This window comes from Cnephaeus nilssonii (genome assembly GCF_951640355.1).
Source record: "Cnephaeus nilssonii genome assembly, chromosome: 11".
Classification (NCBI taxonomy): domain Eukaryota; kingdom Metazoa; phylum Chordata; class Mammalia; order Chiroptera; family Vespertilionidae; genus Cnephaeus; species Cnephaeus nilssonii.
Window position 1 is genome coordinate 86,340,420 of NC_137082.1, and position 27,245 is coordinate 86,367,664.

Sequence of the window (27,245 nt, forward strand, 5' to 3'; positions counted from 1 at the left end):
ATGAGTGATACTTGAAAAAAGAAATTGTGATCTGTAAACTTAAAGCTAGGTGATCAAAACTGGGACCAAGAAAAAAATGGCTAAAAGAATGAATACATGTGGTCCTAGCCTATTGGCTCAGTTGGTTGGAACATCACCCCTTAGACCAAACGGTTGAGAGTTCGATTCCCAGTGGGAGCACATATGGATGTTTCTCTCTCACATTGATGTTTCTCTCTTTCTCAATTCCTCTCTCTCTCTCAAATTAATAAAAACATATCCTCAGACAAGGATTAAAAAAAATAAGAAGAAATACATGTGTATTGAAAATATGATGACACAAGACAACTTGCTAAATAACTGACAGTGAAATTACTATTAGACCTATTAGTTCTATATTCTTTCCCTTGTCTGCCCTCTTTCTCTCTTCCTCCTTCCCTTCTCATTTTTATTCTTGTTCTGGTTCTTCTTCCATCACCCTTTCTCAAGTCTATCCTCCCTTTCTCTTTCTCAAACTCTTCCTTCTCATTTTTCTCCTCTTTGACCTTTCCCTTTTTCTCTTTCTAAAGAATCTACCCTCATTCATGATTTTAATATAGTCACTGATTAGATTTTACAAAGTAATTATGACAGCACTAAAATAATAAACAAATGCTTTTTCCACAATAATGGTACCATAATCACTGACACGGGACAGCACATTCATTCAAAGAATATTGAAAGAAAATGTACTAAGCTTTAGGCACTGTGTTTAGCTCTGAGGATAGAATAATAAATAAGGAAGACATGATCTTTTGCTGTGGATCTTAGAGTATAAAAAGAAAGACAAACATTCGTGGTGAAGTAATAGGAAATTGCTACTTTTTAGTTCAAAGCCAGTTGAATATTGGCTGTGTCCCTCTTATTAACATACTAGAAGCCCGTTGCACGAAGTTTCGTGCAAAAGACCTTCCTTCACCTGGCTGCTGGCACCAGTTTTCCGCCAGCACCAGTTTTCCTCTGGCCACCCGCCAATCGGAGAGCCTCCCGCCAGCGCGATCGGCCACCCCGAGTTCATCCAGCGCCGTTTCCTCTGGCCACCCGCCAATCGGAGCGCCTCCCACCAGCGCGATTGGCCACCCCGAGTTCCTCCAGTGCCGTTTCCTCTGGCCACCCGCTGATTGGAGCGCCTCCCACCAGCGTGATCGGCCACCCCGAGTTCCTCCAGCGCCGCCGGTGGAGGAACTTGGGGTGGCCGGGAGGCACTCCGATCGATCGGCGGGTGGCCAGAGGAAAACTGGTGCTGGTGGAAAACTGGTGCAGGCAGCCACTCAGTCAGCCATCCCGAGTTCTGCCACCGGTGCCTTCCACCGGCCCCATGGGTCCTCCCGCAGCGCCGGCCATTGGGACCAGCAGGAGGAACGGGGTCCTCGCCCCCCGCCAGCCCAATCAGCCACCCAGAGTCCTGCCCCCAGCCTCCCAACGGCCCAATCGTGGGCATAGCGGAGTGATGGTAATTTGCATATTGCCATTTTATTAGGTAGGATGATGGATAGAGAGATAGATTAATAGGCAAATAGACAAACATAATCAAGATTTGCATTTAAACCGAGACTTGAAGAATGAACAGGAATTAGCTGCGCCAAAGCGTGCATTAGAAATTGAGGGAGGAAGAAGAGAGGGCAAGGTAAATGGAGGAATAAAGTCAAGACAGACAATGGAACTGCTGGGGGCCTGGGGGAAAAAGCCATCAAGACTAAAACACAGAGATGACATATGATGAGGTTTGTAAGATACTCGGGTTCTAAATCTGACAAGAGTCAATTAAGGAGTTTGAACTCTGTCCTAGGAATATCATTAAAGCAATAATATGCTTTAGCCTAAGCAAGTCATTAATGGGCTTTTTAAAATAGTGACTTAATTATATGTGCATTTTGAGATCACTCTGGCAGAAACAAACAAAGACAATGTATTAGAAGTAGGCAAACTTGGGCCAACCTAGTTGGGACAACCCTAGAGGTAATATTATACTTTGTGGGGAAATAACTTGAATCCTAGAAGATGTTATTTAAGCTATACAAATACCTTATTTTCTGTTTTACTTGAGACATAGCTTTTACCATTTATAGACTCATTCTTTAACTTGTCGTAGGTAATATAAATTGAGAAGTTGTAGAGGACACAGTGGCAATTCAAAAAGCTCATACCCTTTGCTAGTAGGTTAGTGAATATTAATTTATGTATTTATTTAACAGGTGTTTCTTCTTGAAGGCCTATATATAAATAGGCAATATTTTAGGTATAGGGTGTGAAGCAATAAATAAGGTCCCTACTCTCAATGTTTATATATTTTATTGAGATAGAAATAGTGATAAATGCTCTAAAGAAAAACAAAGCATGGTACAGTGAATAGCAAATGGTTAGGAACTACTGTTTGACCGTAGGGGGTTGAGAAGATCTCTTTGATTAGGTAAAATATATGCACAGACCTTAAGGCAGTGAGGGAGGCAGCCTTATGTTTACGTCAGACAAGAGCCCTTCAGGCAGAAGGACCAGAAAGAAACCACATCCTGATACTGGAGTCCAGTTAGTGGTAGAAGTATGGCAAGGAGGACAAGATAGCTGGGCCTGAAGTCCTGAGGATGTGATTGGTTTTCTCTAAAGAATAAAAAGACAGGATATGCTATACAGATACCTTATTTTTCTATTTAACTTTTAAAGTTTATAAGTAACTGGGGAGCTGAGACTCCAGACCCGGGTTGTGAGTGAATGTCCAGTGCAGATTATCAGAGCAGAGCCTCCACGAATGCTCTGGATCTGTCCCTGGGACAATGGGAGACAGTGATTCAAGGCAAAGTATTCTAAGAAATGAGGTCATATCATTTACCCAAACCCAGAGACTGTATCTCTTACCAGAAGAAGTGGAGATAAATGGGCAGAGGTGCTGCAGGTCCCATAAAACACCCAGGCGGGATGGGGCTCTCCACGTGACTCATGTGCTCCTTCCCCTCACTCGAATGACTCACAACCGCCATGAAACTAAAGTGTAGTGTCACCGCTCTCAGGATGGCACAAAGCTTTTATTTCCCTGCATGCTTTTCATGTCCATGCAATCTTGCCATAATCCAATTCACATATCTATTTAGATGAAGAATCTCTATGCTGGGCCCATGAATGGAGTCCTAATCAATGCTGCTTAATTGGATTCGCTGGAACATTTCCAAGCCCATGGCTTCATAATTTCCTACTTATGAATGCAGCATACCTCCTTACCTTTTCTTCATTTTAGTGGTGATGCAGTTATTATTAAATATAATTAAGAACCTCAAGTGTGCCAATTTGGGGGTGGGTACAGACATGAAAGAGATGGGAGCAGCTCTCTTGAGGGATAAACAGGTCATGGCTGCACTGGTTGCAAAGACTTCATGAAGACAAATAACGAGCTAGAAACTTCAGGGAAAGGGGTTGACTAGGTATACAGGGAAGGTGTGTGAGGCAGCATAGGAGATATTCTTCTAAAAGAATGCCTTTAGGAAAATTACTTCTGCCAACATTGGTTCAAAATGCATCCTCATTCTTTCTAATGTTACTCATTTACCAGTCAATAAGCTTAACACATTTCGAATATTGTCTCTTTTCTCATTCTTCCACTTTGCTATATGGATGATAATTGCTTAGGCCAGTGGTCGGCAAACTCATTAGTCTACAGAGCCAAACATCAACAGCACAACGATTGAAATTTCTTTTGAGAGCCGAAAACCGACTTCTGCTCATAGGCCACGAAGTTTTAATCGCACTGTACGTGCGCGCCCGCACATGGTATTTTGTGGAAGAGCCACACTCAAGGGGCCAAAGAGCCGCATGTGGCTCGCGAGCCGCAGTTTGCCAACCACTGGGTTAGGCAATCCTGACCTTGCCCACAAGGTACCATCACAAAAAGGTAAATAAAAATTAATAGAAGACAGTGAGTAGAGTTGATACTTCTTGTACATAGTACTGTTATGAATTATGCTTTGAGATTGTTCACCTTCAAAACAAAATGGAAACTAATAGCCATTTCATTGCATTTAACCATATGATTGTGGGAGAGAGGTGTTTCTTTTTTTTAATATATTTTTTTATTGATTTCAGAGAGGAAAAGGGGGGAGACAGAAACATCAATCATGAGAGAGAATCATTGATTGGCTGCCTCCTGCACACTCCCTACTGGGAGGGATCGAGCCCGCAACCCGGGCATGTGCCCTTGGCCAGAATCGAACCTGGAACCCTTTAGTCTGCAGGCCGATGCTCTATCCACTGAGCCAAACCAGCTAGGGTGAGAGGTGTTTCATGTATTTTGTAAAGCAATGATTTGCTTGCTGTAATAAATTAAGAGGACCAGACATATTGGTCCTAAGGCCTTCTCAATTTATTGAAGCGTGGCCTCTTTGCACTGAGATAGTCCCCTAAAATGATTTAAATTTCTCATCCTCCATCCTATTTTTGTAACTTTTATATCTGTGTTATTCAAATACTATAAAGTGTGAATCTTGATGGGAATTAATATATCTGGACAAGTGTACAACTTCAGAGTTGGTCACTAGTAGCTCCAAAGGAAAAATCAGCCTGATGGCTTGCAAAATATATATGAACTAGAGGCCCAATGCATGAAATTCGTGCAAGAGTAGGCCTTCCTTCCCTGGGCTGCCAGCACCGGCTTCCCTCTGGCACCCGGGACCCGGGCTTCTCTTGCAGAGGGAGGCCCGACCCACCCGCTGCAGCTCACTGGTCAGTGGCCTGGGCCTCCCTCTGTGGCGCGATCAGGGGGCGATGGCCAGGCCTCCAACCAATCGCATTGCACCCACCTTGGCTGGCCTGGTGCCAGTGAGTCTCATAGCGTGGTCCCAGATGGTCTTCCGGATGGTCGTTCAGATGGTCATTCCGCTATTTGGCCGTTCAGTCAATTTGCATATTACGCTTTTATTATATAGGATATTAAGGAGATTTTTAAAAAATATTTACCTCTTCCCATCTAAACTTATCCATGTATATGTTTAAACCATAAAATAAGATATAAATGAGTTCTACCAAATCTTTCATGGCTAATGTTAGAAAACTTTGAATTCTAAACATTCCAAAGTCAGAAATTTTGATATTAAACTTGCTTGATTTTTTATAAATTGTGGATATGGAGAAGGGATTGAAAACCAACAGAAATGGAAGACATTGCTGTAGCCAAAAAAATCTGCATTGGAAGGGAACTGCAGTGTTAGCCCCTCTCTAGGTGCCTTGGGCTGCATTACTTTCCCCCACGGCTTTGGAGTCTCTTGGTGAACCCCAATGGGGTGATCTCCTCCTTAGGTGGTAACTCTGAGCCCTGCAATCAGCTGCACAGACACAGTAGTTGGGGCAGAGAGCAGAAAGCAGTTCTGTCTCCTGTGGCTTCCGGACTTCCTCCTGCATTCTCTGCTTGGCTTAAGCGGTTGACGATCAACAGTAACTTAGAGAAATACCCCTATTCCTCATGGATCGCCCTCTAATTAGGATGTTTTGTTAAAGTGATTATAGAACAAACCTCACTGTTTGTTCAGGTTTGCCTGAAACCATGTTTGCAATAACTAACAGCTGGGAAGTTGTAAAATATTTAATTTGTGCCTCAAAACTTCAGCTTAAAAAAGGCAACATTGTTAGAATTCCCCAAAGTTCTTATGTAAATGTCTTGCATAACGAAAGGTATGAGAGGATTTGTGATGAAGTTGAACAAAGTGCCCTGTAGGACAGCGATTTTTCACCAGTGTGCGGCAAGACCTTACAACATGCAATACCTGACTACTTAGTCAGGACCACTGACTTCTTTTCCCTTAGGTTGTCGAATAAATAAGTGACAACAGCCAATACAACAATAGATGTCCAGTGTGAATTCATCAAAATTATACCTACTTTTTGGCATGTTGGCAAAAAATATATCTTTTGGTGTGTCACAGAATTTAATAACTAGTTTATGTGTGCCATAAGATGAAAAAGGTTCAAATCACTGTTCTAGGAAATTAAGCTGGGGGAAACCTCTGTGTTGACCCCCCTTTCTAATTTTGAAGTGAGCAGATAGAAACTGCTATGCACATCTGTCATAAAGTAGTTTAAAAATTAAACTTCTACCCTGAAATGGAGGAGATTGGCTAGCAAGAATTTGCATTGCAGAGACTCCTGAAAACACAAATGGAATGTAGCAAAAATGGTGAACCTGGGAGCAGTCTCTAATTTCCAGCCCTACTAGCCTGATCAGGTAATTGTTGAGTGAAATGGGATTGTCACAAATTCATTCGTTTTAAAAAGCGAGAAGAAATGCATAAAGCTATTTCCACAGCACTGATAAAATCGAAGATGATGAGACCACCCAGAAAGAAGGAACACTACATAATAAAACTGTCAAACTCATTCAAAAAGTGGACTCTGAAAAATGGAATATCTCTTGGCAGAAGAATGAGAAATGAGAAAAATAAGCTTTGACTACTTGGGGAAAAATTGAAGAATAGAAAGAAAAAAGGAAAGAAGGGAGGGAGGGAGGGAAAGAGGGAGAGAGGAAGGGAGGGAAGAGGGAGAGAGGAAGGAAAAGGGGAAGAGAAAGAAGGGAGGTAGGAAAGGAAAGGAGAGGAGAGGAGAGGAGAGGAGAGGAGAGGAGAGGAGAGGAGAGGAGAGGAGAGGAGGGAAGGGGAGGGGAGGGGAGGGGAGGGGAGGAGGAGAGGAGAGGAGAGGAGAGGAGAGGAGAGGAGAGGAGAGGAGAGGAGAGGAGAGGAGAGGAGAGGAGAGGAGAGGAGAGGAGAGGAGAGGAGAGGGAGAGGGAAGGAAGGAAGGGGAAGGGGAAGGAAAGGAAGGGGAAGGAAGAGAAGGGGAAGGGGAAGGAAAGGAAAATATTGTGAGTCATGGTAGGCTGAATAATGGCTTCCAAAATGTGCATGTCCTTTAAAATATTCCTTCACATGACAATAGAGATTTGGCAGATGTGATTAAGCTAAGGATCTTGGGGATTATCCTGTGTTGTCCAGGTGGGCCCGATGGACTCACAAGGGTCCTTATAAGAGGGAGGCGGGAGATCAGAGTGACAGAAAGGGATGTGACAAGAGAAGCAGAGCTTGGAAATGTGGAGCCAGGAGCCAAGGAAGGTAGGCAATCTCTAGAAAAAGCTGAAAGAGCCAAGGAAGCATCACCTCTGAAGCCTCAAGGAGGAGCGTGGCCTGCTGACACCTTGAGTTTGCTCCCTGAGTGAGATTGATCCTGGAGTTATGACTTCCGGAATGCAGCATCACAAATGTGCAGTGTTTTATTTATTTTCTTTTATTATTTCCATCACCATTTATCCCCTCTATGCCCTCTTCTTCCACCTGCACTCACCCCTCCCCCCCCCCGGGTCCCCCCCCCCCCCCCCCCCCCCCCCGCCTATCTCCACACTGTTGTCCATATCCATGAGTTCTCTCTCTTCGTTTAAACCACAAGGTATGGCAGCAATGGGAAATTAATACAGTTGCCAGAAGAAATTTTTTGGTTGTCGTTAGAATCGTTGACAAAGAGAAGTATGCTTGTACAAAATAAAAGTTTGCATAAAATAAGATAAACCAGTTGGCTTGTGTTGTGGTTTTACATTAGCATCATTTTGAGGCCCAACGGTATGAAAGCAATGAGCACTAAGCTTGAAATAAAAAAAGTCGGTCAACATGGAATTTTACATTCTGAACACTTAAAAAGATCATATGGTAATGCTATTTTTAATTTTTTGAAGAGCTGCCTTTATATTTTTCATAGTAACTGCACCATTTTACATTCCCATTGGGTGACCCCCTTTTTATCTTCTTCATTTTCCTTCTTACCCTCTATGACCCTCTTTGCTTTCTTGTTTTTCATTTTTCTTTTTCTGTTTTTTATTTATTTCAGAGAGGAAGGGAGAAAGAGAGGGAGAGAGAGAGAGAGAGAGAGAGAGAGAGAGAGAGAGAGAGAGAGAGACATCAATGATGAGAGAGAATTATTGATTGGCTTTTCCTGCACGTCCCACATCAAGGATTGAGCCCCAAACCCCGGGCATGTGCCCTGACATGGAATCAAACCGTAACCTCCTGGTTAATAGGTTAACCCTCAACCACTGAACCATGCCAGCGGGCTTGTTTTGTTTTTCATACCAATCTCACTCTTGTTATAAGACTTCTCCAGTAGTTGTTCTCTCTGCCTATAAAGCTTTCCACCCTGTTGTTTGCTTGACTGGCTCTTTCTGATCATTCACCTAAGACTCTACCAGTGATGCCTTCATTGGTGAGTCAAATACGATGCCACCAGCCTGGCACTTACCAGGATCTCATGATTTCCTTGTTTATTCTTTCATTTTTTATTTTGTGGTCTTACCTTCTCAAAATTATACCCCCCTACCTAGTCCTATAATACTATGACTGGCACATAGGCAATCCACAGTAATTGTTGAAAATTCACAGGGATTAATCTGATAAATTTCCTAATGTGTTATATGTGAACATTACTCATTAGTGGAAATCTGTAATCACCACTGAAAGAATAATAACTGTTCTTCAGAAACAAATTAAACTAAGGATCCATAATTTCATCGTATCATCAAGAATGGCAGTTGACCTACTTATCTTAATAATTCAGACTCCCGTAGAAATTTTGGGCCTCATTAATTTGCATATTTCAGGCCAAATGTGTTCTTTGGTTTCAAGTGATTTCAATAATTGCCTTAATACTTATCTATGCCTTATATGTGCACTCCTTGTCCTAGAGGTATTTGCGAAATCTTTCATGTACTTCTGAGTAGCGAGTTTCTGTTTCAGCCCCCAAAGAGTATTCATGTCACCCACCTTCCACAGCAGATTTTCTGCGTCAATGTTTTATAGTTCATTCTTGTAGTAACTGTTTTCATGCTTTTTAACATCATCTGCACTGGAGAAGACTCACTCACATAGTAGTATAAGGAAAATTTTCATTTCTGTTGTTTATATTAAGAAGTGAATAGCAGAACACAAATGGGCTACTCTGAATTATGAACCAACGTATCCATGCCTCTGTTTCTGTTTTGTTCAATATATTTTGTTCATTAGAGTCCACATATAAGTGAATATGGTATTTGTCTTTCTCTGACTGGCTAATTTAAATATTAAACCATCACTTTCATTTCTCTTATTATTTTCCTTAAGGTTTATAGTGGAAAATCCTTCACAGACATTGTGTTTTGCTGTAAAAGGTTTATATCCATGTTTTGAGATTTTTTTTTATGATGCCTTTGCATATTACATCACAGGCTTCTTCAGGACAAAGAATATTGTGTCTCTTTTTTGTTCACAAATGGGAATCTTTGAAGAAAAAGGCATCTTTAGAAAATGCTGTTGATGTATCTTTAGAATTTAGCATCTTTTGAGAAGCTGTTTAGTACAGTATCTATTTTTAAAACTTGAATAGAAGACACACTTTCATATAACACTTAAGCTAGAAGTATGTGTATTGATGGTAGATAATATTGGAAGAGATCACATCTCCTTTTGCTATTACAACAAGAAGAAAACATACTGTACTATTTCTTTTAATCATCAAATTCTCTTGCATAATTTGACAAATGTTACCATTAGACATTTTCAGGTAGGAAAGAAATAATGAACACAAATAGTTTGAATAAGGTTCAAATCACTAATATTTTTGAGGACCTACTAATTGCTAGGAACTGTGCTAAAACACTAATGGACTATTAAGTTTAGATGGGCACATTTTTAAATTTCTTCCCAGAATATTTACCTGATCAAAGAATGGATTGCATATGCCAGTATTAAACTTACCCAAATATTTATAATAGTATTTTACAACTGCCTTTTACTTGTCTGCAATTCCCATTAAATCATAAACTCCTGCCCGGCTGGCGTGGCTCAGTGGTTGAGTGTCGACCTTGGAACCAGGAGGTCAAGGTTCAATTCCTGGTCAGGGCATATGCCTGGGTTGCAGGCTCGATTGCCAATAGGAGTGTGCAGGAGGCAGCTGATCAATGGTTCTCTCTTATCATTGATGTTTCTATCTTTCTCTCTCTCTCATTTCCTCTCTGAAATCAATACAAATATAATTTTAAAAAACAACACCAGAGAAAAGTTATTAGAATAAAGAAGAATGGACAGTATTCAGTAGCCTCTTGGGCTTAAGAAATTCTGTGCAAGTCAAATCAAACATGGAAAATGTCTCACATTCTGGAACATGGAGGGACTTGGGCCATAAGTAACACACCATCTGAGCATCTATGGAATATGACGCTAAGTCTTGTTTGAGTGGGAATTGTACCATGCTGTGCGTTCTACTAGGAGACAGGCTGATGATGCCTCTCTCTGAATTCTAGAGTCTCAAGTCCCTGACCAGCCAAGCTCTCTTCATGTGAGGCCCCAGACCAACTGCATCATCATGAGCTGGACTCCTCCCTTGAACCCAAACATCGTGGTGCGAGGTTACATTATTGGTTATGGCGTCGGAAGCCCTTATGCCGAGACAGTCCGTGTGGATAGTAAACAACGGTATTATTCCATTGAGAGGTTAGGTGAGTACCTGTGGTTTTTATTCTGTTAAGGAAAATAAATAATTTACTTAAATTATTTTCTTTCTTGAAAAATTGTTTTTTTGAATGTTATTTCAGCTTGCAGCATATATTCTTAAAACAATTCTCTTTTTCTGTCTTCTACCCATCCACAACACACACACACACACACACACACACACACACACACACACTTTTCCTCTCTGGATTTTCAATTGGATCATTTTATCTAGGACTATTCACAGGAGTGGGTACCCTTGTGTGTACCCTTGCCTATGTGTCATAAAGATATGAAACATATATTAGGTCATTTTTCTTTTTCTACTGATAAATGGAAACTTGTAATCTTAAAAATTCTTATAAAATGAAAGTCAACATACTTTTCATCTTTTTCTTACTAGGAAGATAGTCTGTCGATTTTCTTTAACCTTGAATTATCTAGTCACATTACCTCCTTTACCTTTTGCATTTATATATAAAGCTTTATGGCTATGTCATTATGACTGTAAAACAACAAAATGAAAAAACAAATTTTCAAGTCAAGCCAGTAGCTTAGAGTTATCAAGCTCCTCTCTACATATATTTCTGATCCCTCTTCAATCCAAGTTCTCTTCAAATTGTACTCAGCCTTCGTTTACTTACACAACTGAGTATAGTACTTGATTTGTGATATTTAGGAATTTTTTTAAACTATCACATATCATAAGGAGACTTAATTAAAATATGTCACCAACACTGATATGGATTCGCAGAGATATACAGTAAACTAATGTTCTTAGAATTTGATGTTACCCCATGAAAGAAAACATGCATAAATAAAACTTTTACAGTTTTAATGATCAACTATTACTTCTTTTGAAGTGTTTTAACCCCCTTACAGAAAGCTATTTTTAGTTATTTCCTGAATATTTAATTATTATTTGTTTTCATTTTTATTCTCTTTTCAATAATTTTTAGTAGAGGGCATGGTTGCAAAGGACACATATTTTAAAAATATAATCTAAGCATACTGAAAGGTAAATAAAGGCGGAACTGGATGGCACTTCAAACCTGGGTTTAGATCCATGTTTTTCTCTCTGCCATAATGGTTAATCTTGGGAAAGTGATTTATTTCAGTGAAAATGTGGGAAAAGAGTACCTTTTATCCTTTATTTGATGGTGTTAGGGAGTTAACAGATATTAAAAAGAGTTAATAGAGGAGGAGAGGTTAGTCTTTATAAGACATATAATTATGAACATTTGCATTGTTGTCATTGCAAAATCACTAAAGTTTTGCCTTAATTAAAATACTTATTTTATAAGGTAAATGTATTACCTACTTCTAAAGGTTAATGGCGGGGGGGGGGGCAGAGGGAGAGGTCCTATGTAATCCTTTTAACAACAAAGATTAAAAGAAAATATCTTTTTATAATACTAATTGGAAATATTTTTATTTTAGACTGTTTAGTAAAAAAAAGATTTAAAAAGTGGGTGTTCCATTTATGATTAAATTTGTCCAGAATCCATTGGTATCAAATGAGGGTTTGAATTCTGTCTCTAACAATGGATCACTGTCATAGGTGGCACAGTGGCTGTGGGACTCGATGAGTTTTGTTTTCTCATCTGTAAAGTGGAGTAGTATGTTGCTACCTCACAATATTTGTATGAGATAATAAAAGTCAAGTTATTTGCAATTCTTTAAAGGTAAAACATACATGTAAATAAGGCATTGTTCTTTTTTATAATTTTGTACATCTCAGTTTAGCAAATATATATAATATAGTTACATGGGCTTTGAATTGTGTTTTTATAAACTATGACATTTATAGTATTCAAGTATGTTACCTTCTTTACTTAAAAGTGGACTATAACCAACACAGTTAAAAATAGTGGACTATGTCCAACAGTTTTAAAAAATAGTTGAAGTTTCTAGGTTTCTAAACTCAGCTCAACAAATGCATGGAATTATATAAAATATTTATTTATTAAAGTTAATTAACTTGAATAAAAAATGTAAACAATGCAGTGAAATTCAATTCGTTGTGAAAGGCAAAAATGTAAATGGTTTCGGGCTGTAATAGAATGCTGAGAAAATCCCGAGTGGGAGAGTTAGAGGCATTCAACATGAGCATTGGTCGCCAGGGAGGAGCGAGTGGGAGGGGAAAGGTCATTCCCTAAGATCATTACTCAGAGTAGATCAGGAGGAATGGTTTTATCTTTTATGATTTTTTTTAGGTTAGTTCTTTTTAACCTATAGGCATTTTCTAGCCGTCTTTAAGGACAGCCTCAGGGGGATTCATTAATAATACATACCCTTCTATTTGTAACTCTTTTCTCATTTCCTACTCCCCGAGGTCCAAAGCACATGCACTGTCGTACACCTGGTGAATTTTCTAAGGCTATTTGGAAGAATATTTTAGGAAAGATTAATAATATTATTGAACTAGAGGAGAAAAGACCTCATTGGAGTAAATATATATGTGTCTTTTATTAAAACCTAAAAATCTCCCCTCTTTATTCCCCTTTTTTTATAACCCTTTCACATTGCATCTTGAGTTTTATAACCTGAGTTATCACTTGTAAAATCAAATTGATGACTAAAGGATCATGTGATCATTCATTCTACCAACACTAAATCCAAGCATTCAATCAAAAATGATTCCTCCATCTTTTGTATTTTAAAAAATACTTTATTTGGGTCAGAATAACCCAAATCTCTTCTTAATTAACCATGTCATATAATGTTCATGGACAGCTGCTCGGTGCATTTCTTCCATGTACTTTACAAATACCAGTCTATTCCTTCAAACTCTACATTTTGTTAGTGTCAGGTATCATCTCAATTTTACTAATGAGAGAAGACAGCAAGAGAATTAAAGTAAACAAGAAAAGTCAAAGCTAATTTTTAATGAGAGAGTTAAATGTTACATTAAAACACTCAGATAAATATTGCCAGAAACAGCAAAGACCTGGCTCTTCGGGATGGAGAAAGGAAGCTGGGGTTGAATCTGAGCCTGACTTGAAGCTAGCACACACTACTGCAGAGAAGTTACACTTCTTACACGAAAAAACAGGGTCTTCTGGAAAATCATATCTCTTTAATGCAACAACAGAATATTATAACCAAGTGAGATAGGACACAGTAAAATTTCCGATCAAACACAACTATAGCTTCAGGCATGAATCTCCAAGTTTAATCATGGAGCTTTTGAGAATTGTTATCCTGTGAGCTAAGGTTAGAACTGATTTTGAGGGGGAAAAACAACAACAGAAAAAGAGATGTCTGAGCTTTTGCTTTATTAAGCAATTATACTTGTGAACATTTTTCTTTCCTATTAGTTCTACCAGTTCTGCCCCCTTGTAATTTGAGACTCTGTTATAAGCTGCATAATTATTTAGGGTTGTTATGTCCTCTAGATGAATTAACCAGTTTATCATTTATAAACTATTTTTCTGTATCAATGCTGATATTCTTTGCTCTGTAATCTGCATTGCGTCTGATATTAATGACAACTCCAGCCTAATTTTTGTTTGTAGGTTAGCATGATACATATTTTTCCATTATTTTACTTTCAAACTGTTTGTGTATTTATATTTAAGTGGACTTTCGTAAGCAGCGTGTAGTTGGGTCTAGCTTTTTCATCCAATCTAAGAGTCTCTGAATTTTAATTGAGGTGTTTAGGCCATTTACATTTAATGTTAATATAGATATGATTGCATTAGCACAAAGGAATCAAGAGAAAAACCCTACTCTTTGTGTGTGGGGTTTTTTGTTGTTATTGTTCTGTTGTCCCATATATTCTTTATGCCCCTTTTACTTCTCTTTCTGAATTTTGGGGAGGTTACTTATTTTTAATCATTTATGTTCCATTTTTTAAATTTTTTTATTGTTTAAAGTTTTACATATTTCCCATTTTTCCCCAATTGAACCCCCCATCCATTCCCACCCAGGGCAAGCCCCAAAAGCCCCAGGGTCTGTGTCTATGGGTTATGCTAATATGCATGCATACAAGTCCTTTATATGTTCCATTCTTGTGGGCTCATTAACTATAACTCTTTTGCTTCTTTAGTGCTTGTTAATAATTTATAGGATGTATATTTGACTTATCACTATTGACTTCACAAAAATATTATTGAAGTTTATAATGCATTGCTATTATTTTTTCATTAAATAATCAAATATTTTAAAGGATAAAAATAAGCAAAAGATGTATTGTATATATAACTATGTAGTTAAGCATTTTTTTTGCTCTTGATTCCTTTGTGCTAATCCAGATTTTGGACAGATATCATTTTCCTTTACTCTTGAACTAGTGACCTAGTGCACGAAATTTATGCACATTAAAAGGGAATTAATTAGAGGAAATATTTTAATATTGCTATTTGCCCTTTCTCTATAATAGAAGTGTCAGAGATGAAAGAAAATTAGTAAAATGTATATGAAAACCTTCCTCCTGTCAGAGTCTGGGGCACACCACAGGAACCAGAGTTAAGTCCCTGCACACCCATGTGCACCTCAAAATCGCATGAGACCCAGACCTGGCCAGCCCCACCCCCATCAAGCACTGCCAGGTGGTGGGCATGGCCTCAGGTCGCCTGGCCCAGAGCTGGGCTGGGGGGGCGTGGCCTGAGGTCCCCCTTCAAGCCCCACCAGGAGGGGGGCACAGCCTCAGGTCCCCCGGCCCAGGCCGGGGCAGGGGGCAGACCTTGAGGTCCCTGTCAAGCCCCACAAGGCGGGGGGGCACAGCCTCAGGTCCCCTGCCTCAGTGTCACGCAGCCTCAGGTCCCTGCTGATTGCTCATTAAGGCTCGTTATGGGAAGTCGGCCTTCGCTTTGGGTGCAGCCATCTTGTGTTACGGGATCCCTGCCTCTGCTGTGGGCGCAGCCATTTGTTACAGCATGATGGTCAATTTGCATATTCTCTCTTTATTAGATAGGATGACTTCCTTGTAATGGAGTTAGGTTGGTGATTAATTTTTTTTTAATTTTTGTACAACTAAAAAAGTTTTCATTTTACCATTTGCAGTGAAGATGGAATTCTAGGTCAATAAATTTTATTTATTTTGCTATTTTTATGATATTACTCTATTTTAATATCTCTTGTGTTATCTTGTTTCTGAGAAAACTGCTGTAATCATTATTATCTTTGTGCATCTATACATAATGTGTCTTTTGTCTGTGGTTGCTTTGAAGTTTTTTTCTTTGCTGCTGCTTTTACACAATTTTATTGTATCTCAGTGTAGTATTCTTTATGTTTCTTCTTGAAGTTCAGTGAGATTCTTGGATTTCTGGGTTTTTAGGTTTTATTAAGTTTGGGAAATTTTTGGCTATTAGTTTTCAAGTAGGTTTCCCCCACACACACACACACACACTCTTACTCCTCTTACACATATGCATGGAGCTTTTGGTTGCATACAGCTCACTGATTCTTTGTTCATTATTTTCTGTCATTTTTGTCTGTGTTTCATTTTTTATGGTTATTATATCTTTAAAGCAACTTATTTTTCCCTGTAGTGGCTATTCTGATCTTAATCCCATCTGGTATGTTTTTCATATTACACACGACAGTTTTTATCTCTAGAAGTTTGGTTTGGGTCTTTCCTATATAGTCCACATTCTAGTTAATGTACTCAAATTTTCCTCTACCTTCTTGAACATAAGGAATGCTCTCATCTACAGATTTTTTCATCTATGTCGTTTTGAGTCCATATCTATGTTATTAAATTTTCTCCTTGCTTTGGATTGAATTTTTCTGATTTTTTTCAGATGTAGATGAATGCAATGTAACATACTGCATATTATCTACATTTTGCATGTGTGTTTTTTAGACATTGTATTTTTTTAATTTTGTGATGCTGAAGAGTTCTGCGATTTTTAAAAATGATTCTCAAGTTTTGTTCTAGAATGCAGTTAAGTTACTTGGAAAAATTTTGACCCTTTTGAGGTTTGCTTTTAAGCTATTACATGGTATTAGAGCACTGGTACCATCTAATAGCTTAAGGCTAATTTGCCCTACTATTAAGCCCATTCCTTCTGAGTACACTGCCTAAATTCCCATAAATTATGTGACTTCTTTAAAAACTGGCTTTTAGGAACCCACTTACTGGCCATTATTGAGCAGCAAATATTTTTTCTTGCTAACATCTGGTGGTTCTTTCCCCAGGCTTGGAAAATTCCCCCATAATTTGCACCGATAAACACTCAGATGAATCGTTCAAGAGGGACCCCTGTCGACCTCCAGAACTCTCCTTTTGTGCATTTCTCTGCTCTCTGGTTTTCTTCCTCTCCAACTCCAATTGCTTTGCTTCTCTCAGACTTCCAACTCTATATGCTCACTGAGCTCCCCTTGGGTTCCCCTTTCTCTTCTGCAGCTGGAAACTTCCCCAGGTAATAAGCTCAGGAAATCAGTGGGTTCACTTTGTTTCTCTTCTCCCAGAGACCACTCACCTGATCTGTCTGATGTCCACTATCGGAAAAATGTTTTGTCTGTTTTGTTTTTGTAAGTTGATCCAGGAAGGAGGTAAAACCATTCCCTATTCATCTATATTGATCAGAAGTGGAAGCCCTTTAATGAACAATTAAGCAGTCATTTTATTATTTCAGTATGCCAAAACTTTTAGCTTTTCAAGAGTCCCAAAGATGTCAAACTGCCTTCTATTTCCTGATGTCTGTCACCAATCTCATCAAGAATGGATCCTGTCAGATTGTATTTTTGGAGATAAATTTAACTTGAGTGCTCTTAGAAGCAGGTTTCCTAGCTTGTGGAGAAATGAACCTTTATAACTCCCAGAGTGCATTCTGAGTTCAGTGAATACAATGTAAATTACAATGTTAACCTCAGCATCACCCCTCCCATCAAAATAATTCCATCATGCATGGGAAATAGAAGTTTTGAGTTTATGACATGCGAACACTTTAAATCAGAAATATCAATGCACTTCAGCAGCTCTAGAATAGCTGACATTCATGAATAAAAAATGAATAAGCACCATGTAGAGAACATTTTATTACTTTTAAATGAAGTACATTATAGGTGTTGGTTAACAAATTCTGCTTTGTAGTTTTTGAAGCAGGATGTAAGGAGAATTATGAAAAAATAAATTTTGAACTGAAGTTTGAAAAACCTGATCATAAAACCCTATAGAAATAAGTCATTTAATGGTAAAGAACATAAAAAAGGGAGGATACACTTACCCCTTATTTATTCACAAATATTTTATTCAGAGTATTTATCTATAGTGAGGCAATAGTGAACGCGAACTCCAGCTGAATTTCTGGAGGACATAACGGATCATTGGAAAACCATCTATTGTATGCTTGTTGAAGCACTTCTAGAAGAAAGTCAACTTACCTTGTTTTCGTCATTATTTTGCAATTTTGTTATTTTCACAGGGAATCTCTGCTTATTCTTAAGATAATATCAGTAATTTTACAATACAACTTTATTCTGACAGTTTTAATGAGGGGATTCCAAACGGAATTTCTATGTGAACATGTGTATGTCTGTGGTTTTATCTCAGGGTTGATTGAATATGCCTCTTACCTTTGCTGCATATGGTTCTCCCTGTAAATATTATTTGCCCAATGTCTATAATATTCTAAATATTGTGAATGGAATAAGAACTCTAAGGAATCCAAAGAACAATATATGTTCTCCTTGTTTTCTTAGCATTTCATAATCACTTTGAAATTCACCTTAGTAGGTTTCAATGCTTTTTCTGTTACAGGTGTGGATGGATTCAATACAACATAATGCATAGTATCTGAGTCATAATTTATTTTTCAAATATTCTTGGCCATTGAGTTGACATAGTCAAAACATCAAATGGGTGAATTTTCCATAGTGCAGACAGTTAATACAAAACAAAACAAAATATCTTGTATTAAAAGACCAAATGGTATTTTATGTCTTTTCAATTTCTTACTTATATTGTATATACCTACATATTGAGATACTATGTTGAGAATCGGGAGGGATACTAAGAAATGCAAGGCATATTCTCTGACATATTCTAGGCTCCCAAAGTTTTATGTGTAAATGTAAAAATATTTCTTGAAAAGGATAAATGAGGTAAAATGTTTATATAAGAATAGTATTTGCTTTGTTAGGTAGCTTACATTTGAGGTTGGTAGAAATATTGGCATGAGAATTTTGAGTTTAAGGATGGGTATGATTTATTCTTATGGGAAAAGACATGATGTGGAATGTATAAGACTACAAAGTCAATGAAAAGCAAGGCAGGCATGAGGTCTAGTAAAAAAAAAACACAAAAAACAATACTTGCCAGTGAAAATTCATATAAGGTAGTTGCAGGAATAATGAATAGTGATAACTTGACTCTAAGTTTGGGATGGAATAAAATTGAAACTCTGAGCATTCTTGAATTCATCCATTTCCAAATAATTCTAAGGGTTCATGTTGTGTATTATGGTTATTTTGTTGAGTTACTAATAGATTCCCAAATGCTGAGAACATGTGTGTAATTATGTAGCTAATCAGTAAGTGTCACCCACCACCTAGCCTTTCTTCCCATTGTCAAATATCCATTATTATGAGAAAATCATGTTTTGTATTCTAAAAAGTTCTGGGAAAACCAGAATCCAGGGTTAAAGCAGGAAGCTAAAACTACGTTGTGGCAGTCTTTGATGTTCATACTAGGCCTCTGTAATGTGCAGTTTAATAATGGGAGATAGTCCCTACTTGACTATGTAAAATTGTTATTGGTAAGTGTTCCTTTTCTTCTTACCACAGTCTGTTCTAAAAACCAAGCCATGAAAAAGAAAAGTGATTAACGAATCATTATTTAATTAATTCAAGCTAGTCCTGGGGTATTGTGCCTTATACCTTGGTACTTCTCTTTAAATGCTTTGTTGCATATCTAGAATTTCTCAAGGTGAAGCTCCTGATCTATATATATAAAAGCCTAAGTGACCAAACGACAGGTCAACCAGTCACTGTTATGCGCACTGACCACCAGGGGCCAGACGCTCAATGCACGAGCTTCCCCCTAGTGGTCAGTGTGCTCCCGCAGTTAGCCTCCCTCAGTCCCTCCCCCTGGCCAGCTGGTCCCATCAGCCCCAATCGGGACTGGGCGAGATGGCCCCGATTGGCCCCAGTCACTGGCCAGGCCAAGGGATCCTACCCGTGCATAAATTCATGCACCAGGCCTCTAGTAGTCTTATAAAGACACTTGAAGTATATCTTCTGATACCCTAATTACTTTGGAGAGTCACATTAGAGTGATTCCTGACTTATTCCCCATCTAGTCTTTGCACCCAGTCTTTCTCCCTGTATTCGTGTGTCTTGTGAAGATAAGAATTTTGTTCTCCTTCTTAGGATTATGCCCGGGCATTTAATTGTTTTGAAGGTGGTGGTACAGGGAGAGCAAACTGTGGGACAGATAGTTAAGGTTTAGATAATTAAAATGTATCTAGTTAAGAATTTGAAGAAGTCCACCTTTAAAAATGCCAAGTTACTTCATTCGATAGTGCATCTAAAAATGTTTCTGTTTTTCAGGTTCTCTGCATGTGTGGGTGTGGGTGTGAGGGGCAGGGGATGTTTTAACAATCAATATTCCATCGCAAAAAGGGACATATGTTAGTCATAAAGACTAGTACAGATTAATTAGAAAATTAAGGACAGCAATCGAATAGTATCTATTATTTCTAGCAATGTCTACCCTGAAACATATTAATCAGTTAAGTTATCATGTAGAATATCCAATGTGTAACTTACTTATTACACACTTTATTTCACACCATCATTTGAGAGGGGCCCAGGGTTATACACAGCCCAAAACTTAGAACATTTTAAACATACTGGAAATTTGTTATCTCAAATTCTACTTGCTCAATAGGAATGACCTTTCCCTAAACTAAGCATTTTACTGCCTCATAAGAATAATAATAAAAAAGGTCATGTAGTTTGGAACTAGCTGATTGTGTTACAAATCATTAAAAGAACACATAGCAAGTTGGGTTGTATTTTTGCTGCTTCTTTGTATGTTAATTTATGTAAGAACTAAAAGCAGAACTATAATAAAACGGGCTTTTACCCCTTAAACAGCATGAGCAAACTACTTCTTTAATTAGTAGAGATTAAATATTTGTGTTGGCAGCCTAGAGTATTTCTGAGAAGTCATAGTGTTATAAGCTAAAGGATCGTTTTTTTCTAAAAGCATTTAAGAGAATGTCAACATAGCCTTCTTAATAATTAGCAGAGAAGTGACATTTTAGAAACTATCAGTTGCTTAGCTAAGTCTCTTTGTAAGGGTAGTGGTTTGAATGGGGACCCTGAATAGATATGTCCACCTCCTAAGGCCTAGAACCTGTGAATGGAACCTTGTTTGGAACAAGAGTTTTTGCAGGTAGAATTAAGTTAAGTATTTCTCGATAAGATTATCCCAGATTACTAGGTAGGCCCTAAACTCAAGGGATGTGTCCTTATAAGAGACACACAGAGGAGAGACAGAGAGAGAAGAGGAGGAAGTCCTGTGAAGATAGAGGCAGCCATTGGGGTACGGCAGCTAGGAAGTCTGCGGACAGCCACCCGAAGCCAGGAATGTCACAGCAGGCTTCCCCCTTAGATCCTCCAGGGCAGTGTGGCCCCCGGCCACCTTGCTTTCAGGCTTCTGGCCTTCATAATTGAGAGAGAATAGATTTCTAAATTTAAGTCAGCAAGTTTGTATAGACTGCTACAGCAACCCTAAAAAGATAATACAAAAAGGTGACTCGATCTTCATTGTTTTTTCTCAATCTCCTTCTGAATTTAAAAAGAAAAAAAAATTCTGGAGCTGGTGCCACCTACTTTCTAAAGCATCATGACCAATATTAAAAACTGAAAAATTGAAAAATAACTCAACGCAAAAGCGATGTTATGGGTGAAAGAAACCAATACAGTGACAGGGAATGGCCACGTGAAAAGATTCTTGGGAGTGAACGTAGGTGAATAAGATGGTTCTAACTTCGTAATCAACAGCAATATTACCTCAGTTAGCCGAAGGCTTTGTGTTCTTCTGGCTGGTCAGCCACACCTCTTATGTCAATGTCCAGAAGAAAATTAGGAACTGCATACAAATTGTGCATTCATCTGTCTACCTTTTCTGCAATGTGGCCAGGCCTCTGTTTTCCAGCAAGAGACAGAAATGAAACTTGGATGGACTTACAATGAATTTGCACAGGCCTTTTTCTCCTAAGAGCAAAGCACATTTACAGCAATGAAACGAAATTCTTTTTTTAAAAAATATACAGAGCCAGGAATTATGCCCACAAGAATAAAAGCAAGTGATTTAACTTTATGGTAATTTAATTCACAAGGTTTACACACCAATTAGTCATTTCTGAGCAGAAATCAGAGAACATTATACAAAGACTGAGCAAAACTGTACTTATGGAGAGGTTATAGGATTGGGGCAGAAACTTGATGATTTTATTTTTATCCTTGACCCTATTCCTATCATAGTCCTTTCCTACCATGTAACCTTGTGATCATGGGTAATCATTCAGTTCTCCACCATTTTATTTTTTTTCAAGTCCCTTGAATGATGACCACACCATCTTTTATTATTTGAACTTGCAGTGAAACATTAGAGCTGTTTATTTTGACAATTGAGGGTGTGTGTTTAATGACATATGGAAACCAAAAGCATGGACACATATATTGTCAAATGGAATATGTTTAAAGAAGTTTTGATGTGTAGTAAGTGTTTCCATCGCTTGGCAATGGAGGGTGAAATTGTATCTTGTCTCTCTTGTGGCTCTGTTTGTCTGAATGGAGGGGGAGCGACTTTGAAGTTCCAAACACAGTGCACACATCACAGCGATTTATCTGTTGTCTGTCAGGTTACTTTGAGTTTGTGTCAGGGTGTCCTCACTCTGTCACATGAGCATAATGAGCACTCCTGGTCTTGGGAAGAGCAAGTGTGAGCCGGGGGGGTTGGGGGGGTGGGAAGAGATCCCATCAGTGTAGTGGAGGAAGAAGTTATTTTTGAAACAAGTATCATGTAAGTTCAGGAAACAAAATCTGGAAAAGAGTATTACTATAAATTTTAACCCTTTGCACTCGCTTGCTTTCGAGTCACACTCGACATCCGAGTGCAAAAGGTTAAATCTTTTTCTAATGTGAACACTATACTTTTATTGTCTGTGAACTATATTTTATGTTAGACTTTAGGAGAAAGCAAAAAGGATAATTGATATTAATAATGTTCAATAAAATAAGAATCCTATATAATAAAAGCCTAATATGCTAAGTGTCCAGTTGGCCAGTCAACTGTTCAACCAATCAAAGCGTAATATGCTAATGATATGCTAAGGCTGCTCAACTGCTCACTATGATGTGCACTGACCACCAGGGGGCAGGCGCTCCAATGGGTAGGTTAGCTTGCTGCTGGGGTCCAGCTGATCAGGACTGAACAAGATGGGCCAGACATGCCCTGGAGCCCTCCTGCAGTCCCTACCTGGCTGGCCAACCTCCATGTCTCTGCCAGCCCTGATCGTGTACTGGTGGGGTCCCTTGGCCTGGCCTGTGCCCTCTCGCAATCCGGGATCCATGATTCTCTCTCATCATTGATATTTCTGTCTCTCCCTCTCCCTACCTCTCTGAGATCAATTAAAAATATATATTTTTTAAAGTTAAATGACTTGCACCAAAACTCTTTGCAAGTGATAGACCTGGACTCAAACTTCCTGACTCACAAGCATTTCTTGACCTCTGTACAAAATTACAGTAGGTTAAGTACCATGACTAAGCTATCTTTAAACATTATCTAGCAAATGGAGCCAACCCCTTTGAAACTAATTTTCTGAAGTCTAAGTTATTTCCCCACAGCCATCTAGTACTTGAAGAATTCTTCGGGAGTTTCTTGTTTGTTTTTCACTAAAACTGCAGAAGTTTGAAAGTTTACTTTTCTGACCTTACCTTTCTTTGTGTATATGTCTCTCTGTGAGTTTCTCTCTCACACATACACACATGCATACACACACACACTCACACGCACCTTAGGTCTCTTTATGCCTCTTTTTCCAGTATCTAATATGACTTTTTCTTACTTTTCAGTTAAAGTTCCCCACCTCAGTCATGCAGAGTTGCCCATAATATAGAGAAAATGTATGTAATTCATATTCAATTTAAATTATATTTTGAATTCAATAATGATGGCTCTTATAATAACTTCTAAGTAGAACAATTTATTTTCTCTATAAATGAGTTACTCCTACATCTGAGTGTAGCCACCAATGCTTTGCCTGGTTTCCCCGAAAGTCAATGAGCAGACTAGGTGTAGTTTTTATTATCAAAGAGATACCTAGTAGAGGTACAAATATAATAAACAATTTTTCAAGATCATTAACATTATAATAATAGCCAAATAGGATTATGTGGATAAGTCTATTTGGCTAATGAGACCGAGTTATTGGAGCATTAGTGTGTTTGGGGTTTAACAATGTAAATCAGCAACTCAATCAACATATATCCAGTGCCAAGAGAGAAACAATATTGCTAATTATGGCTGAATAGAAAGAATACTGGTCTTGGAATCATAGACTTAACTTCGAATCTATTATTATCCCTTCTTTTTATTATCTTGGAGATTATTGAAAAATAATAATCTCTCCAAGCCTCAATTTCTACATCGCCAAATTAGAGATAGAATGACACATTTTTTTAGGTTATTAGGGAAAATACATAAAATCACTTAACAAATATTTTTACAAAATTGTTACTTCGTATTTCATATTTAATGAAAAATCATCCCTGTTTTCTCATGGACACATAGCTGCAAGCTTGGCTGGAAATGTAATCTTTATTTGACCGAGACATTGGAGTATCAGATTTTCATGGATTTTCTTATTGAGGAAGAAGTGGAGAATGGACAGAGGGAGAACTCTGTATTAGACAGAGATTTCCAGAGAAACAGAACCAATGGGAGATATCTGCAAGCTTGAGACCTGGGAAAGCCAGCAAGTTAATTCAGTCCATGTTCATGAGCCTGAGAATCAGGGAGCTGATGGTGTACATCCCAGTCCCAGGGCAGGAGAAGATGAGGTGAGATGCCCCAGCTCATGCAGTCAGGCAGGAAAAAAGGGTGAACTCCTCCTTCCTCCACCTTTTGTCCCATTCAGGCCTTCAGTCGAGTGATGATGCTCACCGCACTGGAGAGGGCATTGTGCTTCAGCCCACCACTTCCAGCTCATGTCATCCAGAAATGCCCTCCCAGGCACACCTAGAAATTACTGTGGAAACCCTGTGGCCAGTCCAGTGGGTCCATACAACTAACGATCACAAACACTAGGGGTTTGCCCTACTATATCCACCATGTTACAAAATGCAACGTGACGTGGAGAATTCAAAATTCCCAACTGTTCTGAAAGATTGCCACATAAATAAAGTAAAAATAAATGCAGGTGGTGATTTGGGGGGAAATATTTCTATTATTATTGTTAGTTGTTTCCTACCCCTTATTTTTACATATATGTGCAAATAATGTTATAACATCTCAATTTTCCAGATTTACCATCTTGATTTCCCACACACGTTATTTTATAAATTAAAAATATATGTGTTAGACATAGTCTTGAAGTCTCACACAGCTTCCCCCACATGCACATAAACACACACTCACTATTATATCCCTTATGTTGGTGGAGATTTGTCCTATGTTAGTCAGCAAACGCTCTGAATTCTACCCTCAAGAATAAAGAAAATACAGTAAACTTGTCATTTCCTGAGTGAGCATCAACACTCAAACCCCGGGATGAGGGCCCAGCTCGTCCATTACCAGATCTAATGGTTTTTGAAGGAATCGGTTCAGAAATCGTTCCAGCTGACGGGTAAAGGATGATACCAGGAATGTGTGAGTGTTCTAGTATTGAGTATTGGTTAAAACACCCATGAATCAGGTGTTGTCCTTCCTATTTGTAATCATAAGCAAAAAATGCATCCCGTCGGGGGGAGCCTTGTGAGAATTATTCATTGGAGAATCAGTCAACCACAGAGTCCCCTGAAGTCGCAAAGGCTGGGAGGACAGTGGGCGATCGCTTGGGGAATTGATGGGGCCAGCATGAGCATCTTTCACGCCCCACAAAAGAAATACAAGGAACAGAATGACAAAGCTGGAGTCATTACCGATTTTATGTTCCCGCTTATGGAGGAAGAGCTGCTCTCCAGCAGATGACTTGGCGTTATCACAGGAACTTTCTTGCAGGAGAATCACTTAGGAGGAAACTTCAAATAGATATCGGGGGGGGGGGGGGGGGGGGGGATCCAGATGCTACCAGCCAGAAGCAGTTTGACCTTGGCAAAGATATTTTTCTTCTTGAATGTCAATTTTTCATCTTTCATTCCCTTCACTTAGCCAGTCCTTTTTATTCATTCAGCAAAAACATCTTGAAAGATTTTTATTTGCTACATGCCAGAAATGATGGTAAGGCCCTGGGAGTATAAAATAATAAAAGTAAAAAACGGCACGTGCCTTCAGTGTGAATAAGGATGCTCCTGTCCCGTGGACAGTGAGTGGATGCTTTAAAGGAGCGAGCACAGTTCGGAAACCTCCTGAGAGTCATCTCATTCTCCTTTGGAAAAACTTCCCATGGATTGTCTCTAGTGGTTCCCTCCAACGACAGTGGTTTTGATAACAGACTCATTTACCTGATTTCAGCAAGACACACGGCCTCCCGGCGAGTGGTGTGTTTCAGGCGTGGCCTTCTTTACATCCTGGATGGCTGTGTGACTAAGATCTGCCAGTGCACTTCAGTACATGTGGCAGCGCCATCCTTGGGCTTTGCATGAGCACATGTGAACACCCTGAGCAGCTCCCCTGCTCCCTGGCTGGGAGAGGACATGGAGTTAGACTCAGAGAAGGAGTCACAGATTGGCAGGGCCAGATGACCCACACTGGACTGGTCACTTTTAAACTATCACCTTTATTTTACTTAAACTGCTGTATTTGGGTTTCTTGATGATACGCAGCTTGGTCTGTATCGTAATGAATACATTGTATTTGTGACCGATACAGTTCCTACCCTATCTGTTCTCTTGAATCCAGGAAAGAACATCACTTGTTCACAGTCATCACTGAAAAATATTTCTTATTCATCTTTTAAGCTAGCACTGGATTATTGAACGATCTCTCTAATTACACTTACTACTTTATTAGTTTTACTTTGAGTTCTATTATAATAATTACAGTGCAGGAAAAATTGCTTAGGTTCACAAAGGGAAAAAAAATATTAGTCTTTGTTCATAGCCCTCCTACTTCAAGTAATGCCCAATAAAATAAAATTGTTGAACAACAAAATAATTAGAGTATTGTTTGGGATTCTTGCCCCCTCACAAATGGATAAACTGCTATTATTTACTTCTCTTTGCTTGCAACCTTTCAGCAGAATTTTCCAAAATGGCAGCTGTATTACTATCCATATCACTTTAAAGCAATCATGTACAAAGTTGTCCGTTAAAACAGAAATATATATGAGGAATGTTATAATTCCATAAACTATTTTGCTGGGACTAATAAACCTATTTTGCTTCTTATTTCACTGACTTTCTGATATTTATAGCTTTTTTTTTTTTTACTTTTCTCATACATCCACTGACTATTACTGTTAATGCTGACATTTGTTTGGCTCTTGGCTCAGCTCGTTTAAGTCCATTTGATTTTGTTTAATTTTTTTCCTCTCCCTTTCCTCCCTACTCATCCCAAGACATCCTGAGTTGGTAACTAAAATACTAGTTGATTTTCTTGATAACTTAGGTCAGAGGCTATATTTG

The 27,245-nt window shown here is 38.7% G+C and overlaps 2 protein-coding genes across 2 annotated transcripts in view; one reads left to right on the forward strand and one right to left on the reverse strand.

Annotated features, from left to right (window-relative positions):
* The window catches only part of DCC (DCC netrin 1 receptor), a gene marked incomplete at both ends in the record, with an annotated part of 938,651 nt that overhangs the window by 797,877 nt on the left and 113,529 nt on the right, over positions 1-27,245 (forward strand). Inside the window, one exon of the mRNA XM_079784846.1 lies at positions 10,307-10,501. Coding sequence (XP_079640972.1) covers positions 10,307-10,501 — 195 coding nt within the window. The remainder of the gene's footprint in view (positions 1-10,306; positions 10,502-27,245) is intronic.
* Positions 1-27,245, reverse strand: part of ZNF397 (zinc finger protein 397) — a 687,602-nt gene that overhangs the window by 38,339 nt on the left and 622,018 nt on the right. The gene's annotated exons all lie outside the window — the stretch shown is intronic.